Here is a 19,342-nt window from a genome sequence, read left to right as displayed (position 1 = left end):
CTTTGCCCCCTCCTTTTCAACCTCTAGGAGTCTAGGTCAAATCTCCACACCGAAAATAGACGTTCTACAAGCTCGCATCGTGTCACAACACGTTGAGCTTGTAGATCGGCCATTTCCACTGAATGTTAGCCTATAATGACATGCTCAGAATCAGGATGCCAGGGTTTAAGTGGTTCAATCAAAGCGTAACCCTGTAATAAGCAGAATGGAGGCGGACATGCCAAAGGAATTTCAGTTAACAGCATGGTAAATGTCCACAATTAATTTAGTACATAATGATGCTACGGTTAAATTAAATATGTATCTAGTAAAAGAAGATTGTAAGAATGGCTCTATAATGTAGATTTAATAAAAACTTTATTACAAGATATGCAACATGAACATCTGTAGTTTATTATTGGATAAAACCGCATAAACTGGAATGTTAAGAAATCTTGGCTGTGAGGGACATGTTGGCTATACCGTCCCAACCAAATCACCTTTAACATTTTTGTAACTATGGCAACAACGTATTCAGCAGTTGAAACAATTAAAAAATAACAGTTGAATGAGGACATCACTAAAACATGGAAGCTCAAAATATTTCCTGGTTCCTGGAATTCTATAGATAGAAGGTAAAAAAAAAAAAAAGCTTATGTTGCCTGGCAACAAATATGGTTCCAGAACTAGGTAGGATTTGACCTCCTCAGAGATGTAATGCCTCCATTCATTTGGCTTTGTTCTTGCCTACATGTTTTCAGCTATCAAGGAAACAAGAATGTATTACAGTACAGGCTAGACAACATGACCTCCACTGAAATGGTTCTCTTACGTAACTTCACAAAGGAAATCATAGGGGAGGCAATATATCTGCTCGTAGGCATGTCTCGATGTCTGTTATATTCAATATCAGCTCATTTCCACATTTTCGTCAGTCAGTATTAATTAATTTGACAATATAATGGTACGCTAGGGGGAAATGAACAGAATCCATCAGAGGCACATTACAGTAAGAAGAAAAAAAAACAGCTTGTGTTTCCTTCATCTGTCAGGTTTACAGGAAGACTGGAGGATGTCATCAGTCAGTATTTTAGTCACAACATACCGGAGTCCAAAAGCAGTAGGGTGAAATTGCCAACAAACCGCAACCTGGGATCCCTATTCACTGGTTAACATTACAAAAATACGTATTGATCCCAATTCAACACTCAAGGACACTTACACCAGGAATTATTCCAAACAAATAATGCCAGTTCAAAGAGAGTCCATAGTTGCATGCAGGGCAGTGGAATATATTAACATGAAAGTTGATGAGCCCTGACATGTATAAAAGAAAACATGTTGTTTCTTTTGACAAAGAAAATGTTCAAATTGGCATCATAGCTTAATCATAGAGAAGGATTATTTGGGGGGTGGTTGTCATTTTTGCTCCTGAAAAAAGCAAGAGCTGCTATTCTTTCACAGTAGTTGGCTCTCCCATTTGGAACGCTAAATAACAGATAGCATATGATCTGCTAGTGGTTTCACAGGACCAAAGGCCCACCATAAACAGCACTGGGGAGTAGCAGCAAGACTTGGGCTTTCTCAACAGCAAAAAGGGATATTCCTCGATTTTTAAAGAAAGCTATTATTTCAATTGAATAATTCGAATGAATCCAATACAATGAAACAATGTGAATAATTAAAAATAGGGAATATCAGAAAACAAAGCACGTAGAAACTGTATAAAACATAATACTGTTTGTATATACTGTATATTTAGATATTTAAAAAACATCCCAAGAAGTGAAATACACTAAGATAGTGGCAAGCAGATATTGACCAGTTAATCTTTCTTGTATAGTGGCTCCTTCTTCCTTCATCTGCCGTATCTGGTCAAACTCAAGCAACAGCTCAAAATCCTACAAGAAAAGACAGGATAAAGAACATTATGTCACATTTCAAGTATTGAGGCATTCCTGGCACTCAAGAATTTGTCTAGGCTTTGTGTGTTTGAAAGATTTGCTAACTCAAGCTGCATTCTCACAGTTAGACATAATCGTGTCTGAGTGGTTTATCCACAGATGTCAAGGCAGAGAGTTAGATTTGACACTGTTCAGATGTACATAATTGTGGCAGTGCGGGTGAGTGTGCTTCGGCGTTTGTGTGTGTGTGTGTGTGTGTGTGTGTGTGTGTGTGTGTGTGTGTGTGTGTGTGTGTGTGTGTGTGTGTAAGCACATGGGGCGGCAATGGCTCAGGGGCAGTGGCTCATTAGAACACAGAGGGTTCCCAGTTAAATCCCAGGCTCCCCCAGAGTTTGTGTCAAAGAGTTCTTGAGCAAGCCTCTGAACCCCTAGTTGCTTCCAGTGTGCAGGTTGGTGCATGGTTTTCTCCGCCATCGGTGTATGAATGTGTGTGTGAATGTAATGCAGAATCTTTGTAAAGCACCTTGGATAAAAGCGTATATAAATACACCATTTACCACATGCTTGTGTCCTGCTCTCACCATGTGGTTTCAAACGCCTTCTCCATCTCCGTCTCCCTGCTTCTGCATCTGGGCTTGCATCTTTGTAATCATCTCCTGCATTCGTCTCAACTGAAACATAAGAAACGTTGGACTTGAAACCAGAGCATGGAATCACTTCACTGCCATGATGACTTGCACATACATGTAGTAACATTTGGCTTTTTGTTTTTTTCATACCATTTCCCCATTAGACTTCCAATGTTTAATCATACATTTTTATCACTCATCAATTTCCATCTGTGTGGAGTCATCACATAACATCTTAACAAAATGAGACAAATATTTTCCTAACAAGAGCTTTACAATGTGTATCATTAGGGTCTGACTCGACAGGGAGAAATCCTGTAACCAACAAAGATTTTACCAGCTAATTCATACTTTAGACAACTGTGTTGCTCGAGGAACCAAAGATGTGTACTTTTATCAACCATGACTCAGTATAGAGGAGGCATAACATTTATGGAGTATCTCACCTCAGCTTCCTTCTCCTGCAGAATCATGTCTTTGTCCGTTTCCTCCGGCTCTGGTCCCTTCCTGAAATAACACCCAAGGAAATGGTTTGTCAGTGAGATGGTCTGAGAAGTGCACTCAATATCCAATATTTGCATGAGAACTTACCTCAACTTGCATAAAAATAGACCATACACAGCTAAATAATTTGTTTGCATAGAATGTGCATTAGCATTTTAGCATCAGCAGAGAAGCAGGATGCACAGTAAAGGTCAACTGTGCATTCAGACTCTTGTGTATGAGAGCGTGTGAGGTAATTTCAAGTGGCATCAGGCAGATGTGATGCAAGCGACATATAGAAAGTGAAAAGGGGGAGTCAGTGGGTTAGTGACAGTTTTCTCTGAAAGCTAGAACATATCAGGTGAGAAAAGTGGATATCTACTATAAAGAACTACAAAGATTTGAAAGATGCAAGCCACAGAAGCAAGATTCAAGAGTAAAAGCAGCAAGTGCAGGAGTCAGGGAACAGCCGAAACCTCCCCCAATAGAAAGAAAGTACCTCCAACTTTCCATTTGCGGGATTGGACAACACAGGCCAGACAGCCATCATTGGACAGATGGCGGGCCAATGGGGCAACAGTGAAACCACTGCAGTTTCCTGGGTTGATCTCAAAGAATCTTTTTGGTTTACGTTCAAGGATACTTTATACATGCTGACTACAAACTACCCACAACTAACCCATAACTACATCCCAAAGTATTATGTTCAAATGGCATTCAAATTTCACAACTATGGCCAACATGCAAATGTTAAAACTACTGTACTACAGAGAGGCCATACTAAAACTAATGATATTATAAGAAAATAAGAACATTTTCAAGTTGCTTTATGCCATCATGACAGAGGATATTATCCCTTTATAACCGAATAAATCTTGACCAGAGTTAGCTCTTCTCCTTTGACTGACTCTTAAAATCCATGTCCTGAATTAGCATCCATGCGTGCCAGACCTATGACTCAAGTGATTTCTCACTACAGCTTCGACAGTGAACTCCTCTGGTGCATGTATTCATCTACCTGGCTATAACGTGCTGGTATAACAATACTGTACTACTGTCGTATATGGGAGGTTTGCTCTTTGATGAGGGGGGGGGGAGGTGCAGAAAGGCAAGCTGACAGACAGGTACGTACGCAGGAGACAGAGGCATAACGTAACCATGGGAGGACAACCTGCCACCCCGTTTGAGGCGCTCCGAGCGGAAGTTCTCATAGTGCAGGTCCTGGGTCACCTCCTGCAGGTCCTGCATGTGGGTTCTGCAGGGAATGTGAACACAATCAACAATGAACGGATTGCCAAATATAACACATTAATAAACTATTTGAGAACCTATCAATCAATTAACTAATTAATTGGCTATCCGTGTGCAATAACGTAGTGCAGGATAAAACTGCACAACATAAAACTATGAAATCATATGCATAAATAAATACAACAACTTGAATGGCATAATATACCACGCGTGTGTAAACATACAATTCCCCATAAGTATACACATGTATTTAATCTTATTTCTCCCTTTCTCAAAAAGAGGCCACCACAGAGGGAGTGGAGTTAACCATCCTGTCTTCCAGGAAGACACTCACATCAGCATGGTGCGCAGCTTGAGGAAGTCGTTGTGCTCTGGGTTCTCCACCTCCACCACTCCCCAGGGGTATAGACGACCTCTCACCTTCTTCCCCTTGGCTTCGATCTGCTGGTTGGAGCCCACCACAGCAAAGGGAATGCTAGCCTGGAGTCGAGAACAACAGATGGCGGCAAGGTTCAGTCGCCTGCTATTTAATAATGCTGCATTTACGAACAGATGGAGCTTCCTTCCTGAGTGGAAGTGTCTGAGGTTATCAAGTGGGCATCTGGTGCAACTATTGGTTGCCGAATTAGGCCTCTATATTGATAAACATCCCATGAATTGCCATCTTTCATGATCCATTATATCCAAGGTCAAACTTTACTATCCCTGACAGAATCACCTCTCCTTTCAGGGTAAGAAAGATCAATCCAACCCGACTTCAATTAGCAGGAACTCAGTGGAGTCGTGAGGTTTGGAAGATGGGGGATTTACCTTGAGGATCCTGGTCTGCTCCTTGAAGTCCTCATCTTCATCAGACTCAGCGTCAGGGAGGTGGTAGATCTTGATGCCGTGCTCATCGATCTCATCCAGAACCTAAAATAAAAAGGACCACATAAGTTTCACTGCATATTGGTGTAGTTTGTCCTGCTGCTTGGTCATGTACCTTATCTTTTTTTTTTATACATGTATATGTATATTTTGCATTTGAAAATAAAGGACCATAGATGGTCAACATGAATAAACTGCTATGCATCAGGCAGATATCGAACAATTGTGTCCTTACCCTTCGCTTAAGCCTTTCCCTCTCCCTAAGGGTCAGCGTGTCTGCCTTAGCAATGACAGGAACCACGTTGACCTTGTTGTGGATGGCTTTCATGAACTGGACATCCAACGGCTTCAGACTGGGAGGAAAGGAAGCACAGAGAGACAGAGATATCAAGCGATAGATAGATGGATATTGAGAAAGACCCACAGAGGGAGAAAGAGTCAAACAATGAACGACAAGATGTTGAGTTACAAGGGTATCCTCGTCTCTCCAACATTTTAATAAACAAAAATGAATTTTCAGGTTAGGATACCAATTTCATCCAATCAGGAGAGACAACTCATACAGGGTAAACAAGAGAAATTGGCGGTGATTAAACAACAAAATTGCCAGACAAAATTGTGCGCGTGTGTGCGTGTTTTGTCTGGGAACTCACCCGTGGCCCAGTGGGGAGATGAAATAAAAGCAGCAGTGAACTCTGTTGTCTACAATATGTCTACGGTTTAGTCCACTCTCATCATGGAGGTAGCGTTCAAACTGATCATCAATGTAGCTGATGATAGTACTGAAGCTAGGAGAAGTAGAAACCAACAAAAGTGATTAATTTCCTTGTCAATGCCACTCACACTTAAACCTTTGGATAATGTAGTATGCTTTTTAACCCATGGTATGTTTTTCATACAATCTTGCATATTTTAACCTGCATTTGTGAGCAACAACTTTAGACGACATTTCACAAATCTACCTAAATGCAGTTTTCATCAAATGTGCCCTGGCCTACCAGTCCTGACTGTTGATGGCATCTCCGTATCCTGGTGTGTCAACCACAGTCAGACGAAGCTTCACTCCTCGCTCTTCAATCTCCACCGTGGAAGCCTCAATCTGAACAGTCCGTTCGATCTTCTCTGTTGTCAGAGAAGGAAACAAATCAATAGAAAAAGTAGGAGAAAGCAAGACAGATGATGGTTAGGCTTGAAGATTACTGGGTCTCGGGTATGAGTGACATGGATGAAATACTGAGCGGAGGTATCAATCTGTGCATTACCTGCAGCGCCAGGAATGATTCTCTCAGGGTAGAGGTCAGTAAGGAAGAGACTGTTGATCAGAGTAGATTTCCCCAGTCCAGATTCACCTACAGAGGATGGTAAATGAAGACATACATCAGCAGGACTCGAACAATTAATTGGTGGAGTGAAATTATCTCTAAAGACAGATTCCAGGCTTTCTACCCATTCAGCTATGGCCGCCTTCAGCCCCGACCAATGAACATCAGAAAAACAATAGGCCTCGTCAAAATACATTGACTTTTCAGTTCTCCAGCGAACATTGCTTTGAAATATCACCTTTCTATGTCCAACCTAAAACAACCAAACATACAGTATACTGTAGGACAGGTGACATACTTACAACCACGCACCAGCAAGTCATGCAAGGGTTTACAGTTCTCCATCAAGACAAGTTAACGTTCCAGACAGAACAGATGCAAGAACCATATTGTGAAGCAGGAAACCTCACATATCCTTGTGACAGGCATTGGACCTCAAGCTATATGGAAAATACATTAACCCAGTCTTCCCCCTGAAATAATCTTGCGATGGTTTAAAAAAAAAAAAAAAGAAGAAGAAGAAAATTCCTTGTGGAATGAGTACAAGTGTTACTGATCCTTCAGTAACATCCAAGCTCTAAATGTTTAGAGAAGCCCTTCTGGATCATTTCATTCCTAAAACCAACTTGATGCCATTGATGTGTAGGGATTATCACGGCAGGAAGTAAGATCCAGAGTGTTCTCTTCTTGTCTCACGTTACAGTCCCATTAGAGAGAATGCCAAGCCTCTGGGAAGTTACATGAAGCATCAATCTATCGGTTGCCAAATAAATAATGGGGGGAAAAAAAAGAAGAAAAAAATCAACGCTGTGGGTAGCAACAGCATAGCAACAGCGGTTCTATTGACTTCTTGACTTACAGTAACGCTATAAGCTTGTTCCATGTAATGTAGATCTGTCTGTCTGACATCATAAACACACTACACCGCATGTGTGAGACTATGGTTGGTGATTTGAATTTCCATGGGAAAGCATGAGGCCTAGCAGGGGACAATGTGAGAAAGTTTGCCCAGTATATGGTTGGTGAGAAAGATTTTGTATAAAGAGAGAGAAACATCCAAGCCTCAATCTCATCAACCACAGTGAATAGACTGTGTCTAGCCTACACAAAGTCTGTCTAGAATGAGAAAAGTTGAATCCTTGATCAGAGGAATCAGAGGTTTTATCTTGGCCTTTAGGGAGTGAGAGTGCATGCAAAGTTTCATGCTGATCGTCCACTTAAAGGTAAAAGCATGAATTGGCCCGTTATAGCGCCACCATGAGGACGATTTAAAAAATGTAGGGTGGCATTTCTACACGACACAAGGATAAATGGACTGACGGACAGGGTGCGGACAGGGTGCAAAACAGCCAGCTCGAGATAATAAACCAAACTGGTTGTGTTCCAAATCACAAATCATCTCAGCTGTATTAAGCTATCTGCATTTGTATTCACTCGTTCATGACATGATTCTAATTTCCATGATATGCCAATTGAAGCTTAAAAAGGAACAAAATGTGCTTAGACATGTCCCTTGCCTGATCATTACTCCTTCGCAGATTTCAAGAGCTTCATTATTGAAAGCCAATTCTGATTACAGCTAATCAGAACACCATTTAGATCCGACATGAGAAATGTATGTTTGTTTACTCGCCAGGTTCTCCAGGGGAAGAGAATCTCATTTAGCTTACACTTGAAAAAGAGAGCAAACCGAGCAAGCACTCCCCAGCTGGAGAAGTATTAGGAGAGGAAGGCAATGTCCAGTGTGAATTTGCTTCCCGGAGTCGCAAGGGCCACATTCCTCTCTGGTTTATTTTAAGGCAAAGGGGGATGATGAGTGTACAATAGACTCCCCCCCTTCTATCTCTCAAGTCTCAACCCCCGCAAAGAGGGCCTTTTCACACAATCGGACAAATCACACTAAGAGTTTACATAGCAACTGACACTAGCTGTACAACTTGTATAAATCTGTCTGGAACTACTCATGCTCCCACCCATTCATGGACACCATTCATGGGCACTGGCTTAAAGACAAGACGCATGCAAACAAAGAAATAACAGAACAAAAATGGAGGAAGCCTTTAAGAACCAGGACGCATATATGATTGTCACAACTGTCCTTTCCCAAACTTCTGACCACAAATCTATCACTATCAGCACAAGAAATATAATCAACGTCCTAGCATTTATGTTGTTCTTAATAGGTCTGTGTGCATATCGGGCACACAGGCAGACAATACGTAACTTCCTCAATAAAAAAAATAAAATAAAAAACATAATTTCCCTCCAAAGAGACAAAAAAGGAAATGCGTAACTCCACTGTCAAGCGCTCTCTGTAGCCATCACATTCCTAAACTGCTTACAGTTAAAACTTATCTTTTGAAAACTGTCATCATTGAGAGACATTCCGTTTCAATGCCAAAATTCTTAACGCCCCAGAGTGACATGGAGAAAAAGAACAAAGGAAAATATCCGTCCGACAGACGGCAGCAGCAGCACACTTACCGACCACCATGAGAGTGAACTCAAAGCCCTTCTTGACAGACTTGCGGTGAACCTGGTTGGGCAAGTTGGCAAATCCAACATACCCTGGTGTCTCTGGGTTCGAGAACTGGCCTTGCTATATAATGGGAGAAAGGAAAATGCAGCCGTTTAAAAAGGGGGGAAAACTGTTGTTTGTTCTCACATAAATCATTTTTAAAATGTCAGTACCCACTTGAGAGAACATCCCCTTATCACACCATGGAAGTTAAATTTAGACACGCTTGTGTTGGTTCTCATAATCAGTGTATCGTGACATTATTACCCCCGGAGAAGAAACCCCAGGAAGAGACAAGCTGTTCACTCAGAGGAGGCACTGTGGCCCTCTGCCATCTACAGTATTTAAGACCTTCCTTCCAGTGTTACTTACAAGGAGAAGAGTGTGCAGGTGATAAAAGGCCTATGTCACTGTGTATAGGCCTGGCTATACAGTACAGAAATTCCCACAGTACCCAAAAGATGTGCTGTGTGCACAGTCTGCACACAGCTGATTAGTTAGCCAGAATTCTGCCCTGAGGTTTTGTGTGACTTGTAAAAACCTCCCTCCCCCATTCTTTTACAGAAGGTGGGTGACTATGTTCTCATATTGTGCCTCTGGGCCTTTGGGTTGACTTGACACAAAACAGTGAGTCATCATGGGGCAGGAGTCTCTAGTCTGTAGAGCAGCTGGGAGCATCTGCCTGAGTGGCCAGGCCGTCATAGAGTAGCATTAAGTACCATGCATAGTCGTACATAAGGACCGCAGGAATACACAAGAAACGGAGGGGGAGAGAACTTTACTCCGTTTGGTCCGGTTTGACTCCCAGTACGTAACACTCCGGATGATTTATCTCCGTATACGGACGCTTACGGACAGCACCCAACTGAACGGACTGAAGATGTATCCATAGCAAGAAGTACCCACGGCCACCGTTGTCAAACATAGGCACAGTAGTGAGGGAAAATTACCTTTCCTCTGCTCTATGACAGCGGTTCTCAAACTATGTGTCCCAATGATAAATATATTGTATCAAGAAACGGTAAAAAATAAAAAAAGAACGTCGCAACTCGCAACAGGACGGCTTGACACACACACACACACACACACACACACACACACACACACACACGCACACAGCTCACACTCTGCTCTAACAGCGGTTCTCAAACTGTGTGTCCCAATAATAAATATATTTTATCAAGAAACGGAAAAAAGGTCGTTACACAACCACTTGAAGAGGACGCCTCGACTCCTCACTCATCACGCATCAACAGTCATCAGCTGAGCACAGACAGCGAGGCACACAAGAAGAGATGATGATGCGGCTCATTTATTACTTGGGAATTATGTTCAGTATATGAGCGGGTGTGTAGACCTACGTGTGTTTTGTTATAATTAGCCTACTCCGGGTCCGCATCCATGTGGTTAAATGTGTACCCTCGCGGAGTTGCATTTACCGCGATAATGTTGCCGACAGCGACAGCAGATCCAGTCCAGACTGTTACCACGTATTTATACTGTACCAAACATCACGGCGGGTCAAAAATCTGTGGTTCTACATATTTTGGCTAAATGCTTTGGTTTTTACACGTGTGAGAACCACCTTCATGTGGCGCGCGGACGCAAACGGGAGCAGAATTGGAGCGGAGAGCGGGTCGGCACATAAATAACGTGCATGTCTACTATGAATGGCGACGCAGTTACCGTACGTAGTTCCTCACCCAAAACGTACACAAAATCAACCATACGTAACTATAAATGGCCCTTTACCGGTATTTTTGCAGTAGTTAAGCTGAGATCAAATAGACAAGGAAAACCATTTCCAATATAGCCTACCAATTGCATGACAGTGATACCGGTAATTATGTGGCCATATGCATTCTCATCATTGCTATTGCCAAGTCATTAAACCAGAAAGATCACTGAAATGTGAAAGTCTGGCATCACAGCATTGTACTAGCTCAGGTGGAAAACTGCATTTGAGTACCTCTGTCTTCATCTTCATCTTGTCTGCCTGAGACATATTTCCACTCTGTCAACCTGTCATGAGAAAGATTTAATTACACATAAATAAACAATATGTTAACTATTGCAAGTTCAACTATGCAATAGCCCTGCAAAGCCTTTGTAAAATGGAGGCAACTAGGTTGCTGACTTGTGTGTGCTGTGAACAGACAGGAAGTCTGGTTCATGTACTCACAACAGTAGTGAGAGTTCTTTCTCACCACAGAAAAACTTAGGGCCTCTTTTCCTGCTTGCTTGCTTGATTGGACAAGCAAGATTTAGCTAAATATGTTTACTTGTCTTGATCATGAGAGACAGCTCAAGCTCTCCATCAACAGTGCCCTCAGTATAATAATGTCATCATATGTGCTTGAAATGAACTTGTCTAATATGAGGAAGAAGTCTTATCATGGGATAACACACCAATCACATTACCTAATCTAATCAGCTGGGAGAAGACTGAAATAAAAATGCACCACTACAAATCAACTAGGTCCAACATCTGTAAGACACTGGACAAAAACAAAACAAACAAAGGTTACTTGAGTTAACAGCTAAATGAGCTAATAGTTTGGAGGCTAAATTTATAGTCTTCAGAAACGCTAACATGAATCAGAGCTACGGTCTGTGTGACTGTGTACCTTCAAATTTCGAATGATGGGACTTGGATTCAGATCAGAGATGGGAGTTACCGGTAACTGCCAACTTTAGTTCGACAACGTCAGTTACGTGTGAATCGCACAAATTATTTTTGAAATCGCTGAATACCCATCTTTTGACACGATGTATACAAACTACCTAAACTTAAAAATCAGCGAGTAAAAAAATAAAAATCACCATTCCAGTTAAGCTAGCAGTTACATAAAGCTAAAGGCTACAGAGCTAGCATAACTACTGAACAACTCGTACATGATGCTAGTTGTGTTAGCCAAGTCGCTCTGCGGGTGTCGCTTTCCCAACGATGCCACAATTCAAACTCATTAACAATTAAACATAATATAACTTACTTTACCTTGTAGGTTGTCGTCAACAAATGTGTAGGAGTGTAGACAAGAGACCGGGGGTCTGACTGGGCTGGACTGGAGCTGGGATCTTGCGGCAGCAGACAGACGCCGACGGACGGACACCTCAAATTCTTCAGATTCCGCTGCAGCAGCTTCCTTTGCAGTTTGCACGGACCAGAATGCATTGGGCGTGAACGACTACAGTACAGCCACAGCTCTCTCTCTCCAGTGCACTGAGTGCAGCCTCAGGATCTCTCAAGTAGCCTACAGCAGTGGTTCTCAAACCTTTTCATGCCAAGGACCCCCACATTGACACTTATTAGCCAGTGGACCCCCATTTGCAAAGATATGCCAGGGACCCCTAAAGAGATTTTTTTTATTGGCTCAGACAAGCAGTGATTCCCAACCATTTTCATTTCAATGACCCCCAGTTTGACATGCTGCATTAGGCTACGGAGCCCCATTTAATGGCATTTCTATCTCTGAGACCCCACTTTATATTGTAAAATCATTAACTCTGAGTGTAGGCTACAAATGGAACCAAATTGACTACAAATGGAACCAAATTGGGTCCATTTGACATAGAGGTTATTTGACATATAGGCACTGATGAGGTTATGTTTAGAAATAAGGTTGGGTACAATTGGTTCCATTTGTACACCCTCTGAGTTACCCATATAAGTGTCCATTTGGTTTCTATCGGCCAAGGTCAACCAAGCTGGGGATCCCCGTCTCCAGGGGACCCCCAGCTAAATGATGTTGTAGGCCATTGCTGTTCACTTTGAGAACCAATGGACTACAGCCCAAGGATCTATTTGGAGAGCCTGTTGTCCAGAACTGCCAATTCATCTCCCCATACATAATGGGGCCGACCAAACTTCAAACTCTGCCTGCTTTATCAGTGAGTACCCAAGTAAAGGGCGAGATGTTTGTCGGATCAGCGGATCTCCCAAAAAATATCAATAGATAGATACACGTATAAATCCAAATCCCCATATATGGAGTACGAATGCTAATGTCATCAATATGATGTCATAGACTAGCCTAGACTACATATTTGGGCAAGCCTGACATGACGGAACTCCATGGGCGTAAAAGAGACAAAGACAGACAGATTCATAAATCTCCATATGGGCATAAAGGGGACCTAGACAGACAGACAGGTTCAACGGGTGGTACAGTACAACGGATATATAACCAGGTGGGGAATCATGGAAATCGAGAACAAGAAATGCATGACCCCATTGTTCCCGGGTAAGCCGGTGGCCAACTGGCTTGTAATTTGGGGAATCCTTGACATTAAAATTAGCTACTGTTCTAGAATCTATATCACTGAGCTGGTGGTGGGATCCTAAAGTGATTGCTAAAGTGACAGTCACAGGTGTATTTTAGGCTACAACTGAGACTGTCATGTTCTACATAGGCCTAGGTCAATCTGGGAAACCATCTGCAAAAAAGGGGGAGAGGGGGGAGATTTGAATCTGTTTTGAGAGATAACAGTAGGCTGTGTAGCCTACACCATTGGACATAAAGGTTGGGAAGTGACTCCTGCTGGTCATGTTATTGAGCCATTTATTTCCCCATTAAACACCACAGTCATAAACAATGTATTGAATGAAAAAATGTGCCCATGCAACAGGTGTCATTTTGTCATAAACCATAATAGGCCTATGGGATATCCAATCACAATATCCACATTTTTACATTGAACTGTGAAAGCGAGCACCACCAAAGGGCCTAAACCTCCAACTCTCCAATCCATCAGTGCTCTCTGCCAAAGAGAAACATGCAGCATGTGGTGTGGTGTGTACATGATTTTATTTGTATTTATTTATTTACAGGGAAACTGTGTTATGGGTTTATAATTACATAGGAAAAAAAGAAAAACCTTCGCTTATACATTTGATTCGTTTCTTGTGGGTAATTATAGGCCATAGCTGCCTGAAAACAAACACTAGAGGCGGAGCCAGTAGAGGAAGGCAAATGTGTGTTAACCTTTCAGTTGAAAACAATACGAATGTTGTTTTAATAAGAATTACAATTACAAATAGGAATAGACTTCGCACTTTATTAGTGCAGTGCAGTGTGGTCATCATTGTGGGCGCACATGTAGGCTAAATAGGCATAGCCTATCTAATATCTCTCGATTCTCTCAGCATGTGGCTATGGAATATGGAATGGATGCAACTAGCCCCCCAACGGGGCTAGTTGCTAGCATAATTCGAGCTGCTAGCTCCTGCTGGAATGAGGACAAAATGAGTTAGGCTATTTGGAAGGAACGTAGGAAATTACATTGTTGTAACCTTACTAATTCTGGTAGACATATAACTACTTCTGTTATTATAATTAGCAAGACTCAGAGATTTATATTATCTGCCAGAAGAAGGCGATGCATGCGGCTCGTTGGTCTAGGGGTATGATTCTCGCTTTGGGTGCGAGAGGTCCCGGGTTCAAATCCCGGACGAGCCCAGTTTTTTTTGTGCAAGAATTAATATACAACTGTTATAGCCTATAACCAAGTGACTATTTTCCGTTCACTTTATATACTATTTTATCTGTAACAAAATAGTGCTCTTAATGCATTGCATGTATCATGCCTGCATCTTTGTGCATAATGCCTGTGCTGTGGGCTCTTCGATCTCTAGTGATCTCTTGTGGTATAAGCCTCAGTTGAGCGACCTCCTCAGTTGCTGTAAAATTCATCATCGATTGGCTTAAAATTGCTGGACTGTTGAACATATTGACAAAAAAAATACATACCGGTAATAAAAAAAATGTGAACAGAAGATGTAAGTAAGCCTTTAGTAATTAATTAACAGGAAATACAATTAATTAATTAATTTATTTTATTTTATTTCAAACGTTATTTAAGATTCTCTGTGAAATCATTCAGGATGAACCTTAGGCTATACATTAATGATGCAGATATTACAAACAATAATATATATGGTATGTAGGCGATGTGTATGTATGTACGGTATGTATATACTGTGTACGTATTCTTGTTTTCTTTAAGGTATAAAATATCCTAAACAATATCTCCTGCCTGAGGGTCACAATGCAAATCATCATCTTTGGGCTCTGAAAATGTACTTACAAATACATAAACATTGCTGTTCTGGGTGTACCATATCCACCTGCCTTCACATAATTCAACTCATAATCTCCCGCAATTGGTTCAGGAGGGGCATCTAGAAGACTTTAAAAAATGTGCTCCTTTAGCCTGTCTGTCCTTTCCCAGCAGGGGCTTATCTAAAGCATGCTGTTGTTAACTGTATCTCTGGTTCCTTCCCTCCTGTCTAGCCTGGGACAGCCACTGCGCTACTTACCACGAGTCCAGCCAATCTCTCAGTAAGTACCAATCTCTCCTCCTTTTCTGTCACTGCTAGCGTATCATCTCTGCAGGAGGAACACTGTTTTCATTATACCGTAAGCCTCTTAGTGGCGCCATGCACTGTCATTTTAGAGGGACCTCGTATTATGAACTGTACCAATATGACACATAGTTGAAGTGCCTCTCCTACATGCCTGCTCTCTTAACATGGCATGAGGATCACAGTTCTGCTATGAATAAGAATGGAAGAGCAATGATAATTCCCAGCTTTTTAAAGGGCCACTGGGATGTAATCCCTTACTTCAGAGAGGATGGAGCAGGCGAGGCAAAGCAACAGAGCTAGGTGTGTTTAGAAGATAGAGAACATTATTCATGTTTTATGTTACGATTTACTGTATTATATTTTGGTTAGTGCCGCCGAGGTCAAGAGTATCTTCTACAGAGGCTTGGCCAATTCTATCAGTATGATTTTGGTGAAGGTGCAAAACACAGTTCATTATATGTAACCCTCCAATCTAAAAAGAAAAACTAGACTGCACTCTGTTGAGGTGCCAACTTGTGTACTCGAGGCCATATGTCATATGGCCTACTTGTGCGCCAGCAGAGTGTGCAAGTACTATTTTGGTGCTGTTCGGTGCTGTCTGTATGTACTGTATGTGGGTGGGCAAGTTACAACTTCTGCCTTGTTATTTATAACTGGTCACACTTATTGGTGGTGACGTCACCAAGAACCGTGCTCTCTCATTGGCTAAAGGCCCTGCCTTTGTACTGTCAGCTGGAAACAGGCGGAACCGAAAGTAGTGCGTTCTGCTGCCGCAAGTAAAAAGTGAAAGAGAGAGATTGGTCCTGAAGAAATGATCTTCATCACTTTCTAACAATGTTATGTGACATTCAATCATTCTAGACTTCATGTACAAATATATTTTTTATCCCATAACCCTGGTCTAAAGCAAGATCTCCTTAACATTCTACCTCTACCTTTTCCCTAGAATGATTTCCTTTTACCTCTCCTACATCGTTCTATCCTTCTTTCTCCTCCTTTCTCTCCCTCTTGAAGATGCACAGACACACTGAACCACACACACACCTTTCCTCTAAGTGTTTGCATCATGACATGCAGCGCTTAATCAGGCAAAAACACATGGTTTATGCTTGCGATTAAACCTGGGCAATGATAACTTTCCAAAAGACGACTCATTTGCATAATAGTAGCAGCCGACCTTTTAATTAAGTTGTCGTCTTAAAACTTGAATGTATTAATGGCTTTTCCTCGTCGTCTGCCTGAATCAGAGCAGATCATCCTTCTCCACTGATCATCTTGGATTAAAGAAAGTCTTATTCTCTGGTCCAAAGATATTGGCAGAATTATTAACCACAGGCAGACTAACCTAATGAGCTAAATAATCCCACCAAAGATGACCAATGTTCCTTCTCAATGTTATAGACATGACTGTGAAAAGTGCCTCGCTTGACTGTCTCCCAGATAATTATCCCACTTCCTTACTCAGTGGGATTGAAATTGGTGAACAGGCGAGGTCCTCCCTATGTTCCCCAGGTTCTATGTTCCCCACAGGTTAACATTCACCAGGTTAACATTCACCACGTCGGCAGGTTAGCATTTCACCAGGATAGCATTCACCAGCGTCGGCAGGTTAGCATTTCACCAGGTTAGCATTTAGCCAGCGTAAGCTTTACTGAGGTTAGGGTTAGGGTTAAGGTTAGGTTTAGGTGGTAAGTGGGGAACATAGAACCTGGGGAACATAGGGGCGGCCCCGAACAGGCCAGTGAATGACTGTCTTAGAATAATTATGTTGTGTGAATTTAGAGATATTCTCTACCCTTGTTGATCTTCACATAAATACAATAATTAGGCCACAGTTTGTAAATATAAAACACAATCTGAATTTACACTTTGGTTGGGTTAACAAAACAGCAACACAACAGTTGATTCCAGGATCATGCATTAAGGTAAAGATACATGAAGTAGTATATATATACACACACACACACACACACACACACACACACACACACACACACACACACACACACACACGAACACACACACACACACACACACACACACACACACACACACACACACACAGTATACTGCTTCAAGCAAAAAAATCCATGAAGATGGGGTGGTGATAGTGTGCAAAGGAATCAAAAAAGGCTTATATCTAAGCTTAGCATGTCCCCCTCCTCCTCCTCCTCCACCCTTTAACCAGTCTGCCATTTAAAGTAAGCAGTGGCCTGCTTAGTTGGCACCTTTCACTTTTCAAGTAGCACTTAATTTACTGCAGGACATTTTAAATCTCCTGCTTGTATGGCACTGAGTCGCTGACAAATGCCTGGTTGCAAATGTATCTCATTGACTGCTGACTCTGTGGTATTACAAGCCGGCTGATAGAGCCAGCCACAGTAATATTATGGCCCTCAGGTTTATCCTCAGATGTTGGAAGCTGTGTATTAATTTATCCAAGATGGGGCCTTATGAGAGTGTACTAGTCCAGCAGGCATGGATGAGTAGATGTCTCGCTCTCTCCTTGCTCCCTCTACCCCCTTGCTCTACCCCCACCCCATTCTCTCTCTCTCTCTCTCTCTCTCTCTCTCTCTCTCTCTCTCTCTCTCTCTCTCTCTCTCTCTCTCTCTCTCTCTTTCTCTCTCTCAACCCTCCTTGGGATTGAAACTATCAGCCACAGAGCCAAAGCATATTCCAGCATAAATGTGTCAGGGGAAAGCTATTAAAACCGCTTTACTTTTCCTAAGTATCATGAGAATAAGCACAAGATTTAGAGAATCCCCCTTGGAGCTTGGAAAATCTGTTGGATTTTCCCCCTGAAATGTTTCCTAATGGACTGCTCAGAAGTGTCACAAACTCTTGTTGCACTTGAAAGGGGTTTTTTTTTCTTCTTTTTTTCCCAAGGAGTTTTGCACCTCTGAGGATTTTCAATACTGTATTTATCTGGAGCTGAAATGACAAAATATGAAGTACTGTATGGGTGCTTCTGAACTTTCCACATACTCAGATAGGACATTTCTATTGAATGGCTAAATGGACTACCAAACACATTCACCAGAACACAACAATAAAGGGTGGGCTAGATTTATTTTTGTCCCTTCAACTGCCTGACTTTAACATTCTGGAGTCTAGTAAAATTGACTATTCAGGAAAAAGGCACAGGCAAGGTCTCTGGTCTATAGAAGGTACTTAAAGCACACTTCTCTTGGTCTATCAGGAATTTAGTTTATTACAAGGTGCACCAAATCACAACAAATTCATTCTTCAACCAATAGATGAATCAACCTTTGCCATGTGGCTTTAGATAAGAGTAGGCTTTATTGAAAAGTGGCAGATGAGCAGTAGGCCAGAACTGGCTGTCCTTTCATCAAGTGGGCCTTGCGCTAGCCTTATCTTATGTCTTTGAGGAAGGTCTGGGAGTTTGTATTTGCTTGTCAATAATTCATTTTCTCCCTTTCCCCTGCTGTCTGCTGGGATGTTGATAATCCAATGGCACAGAACTGAGATAACACGAGAAGAATTCATGCTCTCATCACTGGTATACGTCACAAAAATATGACTGATCTGACAGGCATCCAGCCTACAGTATGTGACATGTGTACAAGACATTGACTACATACAGGCTAAACACATTTACATATTATACACATTGTATTGCCTAGATTAAGATAAACATTATTATTCGTTATTTAAAAAAAAACATCATATAGATATTTTAGTAAATCAAAAAATAAATCAATTCATTGAATGAATGCTGCACCTTTCATGTACATATATATGTATTTATTTTTACGGATCCTTGCAGTGAAGCTGCAGGTACCGTACCTGTTGTTTTTGTTTTCAGTATAATCTTTCTTTCTCTGCTAAAAATAGCACTTTTCCCCCTTGAAATTCACAAGACTCATTCAGCAGGTGCAATTTTACCTTGGCTTGAGTGATCAAAGTATGTGGGGTTTAAAAGCAAGTTAAAATAATATACAGTATATATTATACAAATTCCACCCACAACTAAGGCACATACTACATTTGAAACCTTTCCG

General features: G+C 41.6%; 1 protein-coding gene across 3 annotated transcripts; it reads right to left on the bottom strand.

The window, feature by feature from the left end:
* Positions 1–340: 340 nt before the first annotated feature.
* On the bottom strand, positions 341–12,094 carry septin2 (septin 2). 3 transcript variants are annotated; one of them, XM_080726683.1, is made up of 13 exons: positions 11,947–12,094; positions 10,923–10,975; positions 8,920–9,034; positions 6,376–6,462; positions 6,112–6,235; positions 5,767–5,901; positions 5,349–5,466; positions 5,057–5,158; positions 4,581–4,726; positions 4,167–4,250; positions 2,959–3,019; positions 2,465–2,554; positions 341–1,880 (listed from the first exon to the last, which is right to left on the bottom strand). In XM_080726683.1, exons 2-12 carry the CDS (start codon positions 10,956–10,958, stop codon positions 2,474–2,476), a joined length of 1,089 nt encoding a protein of 362 aa, XP_080582809.1. In that variant the 5' UTR covers positions 10,959–10,975; positions 11,947–12,094; the 3' UTR covers positions 341–1,880; positions 2,465–2,473. The 3 variants fall into 3 exon arrangements, with proteins under 3 accessions (XP_080582809.1, XP_080582810.1, XP_080582808.1); XM_080726684.1 differs by having other exon boundaries at positions 2,441–2,554; positions 11,952–12,094; XM_080726682.1 differs by having other exon boundaries at positions 11,952–12,094.
* Positions 12,095–19,342: the final 7,248 nt, after the last annotated feature.

This window comes from Nannobrachium achirus (genome assembly GCF_963921795.1).
Source record: "Nannobrachium achirus genome assembly, chromosome: 5".
Taxonomy (NCBI): domain Eukaryota; kingdom Metazoa; phylum Chordata; class Actinopteri; order Myctophiformes; family Myctophidae; genus Nannobrachium; species Nannobrachium achirus.
Note: the sequence above shows the minus strand (reverse complement) of the source record. Positions and strands in the feature narration are given on the sequence as shown.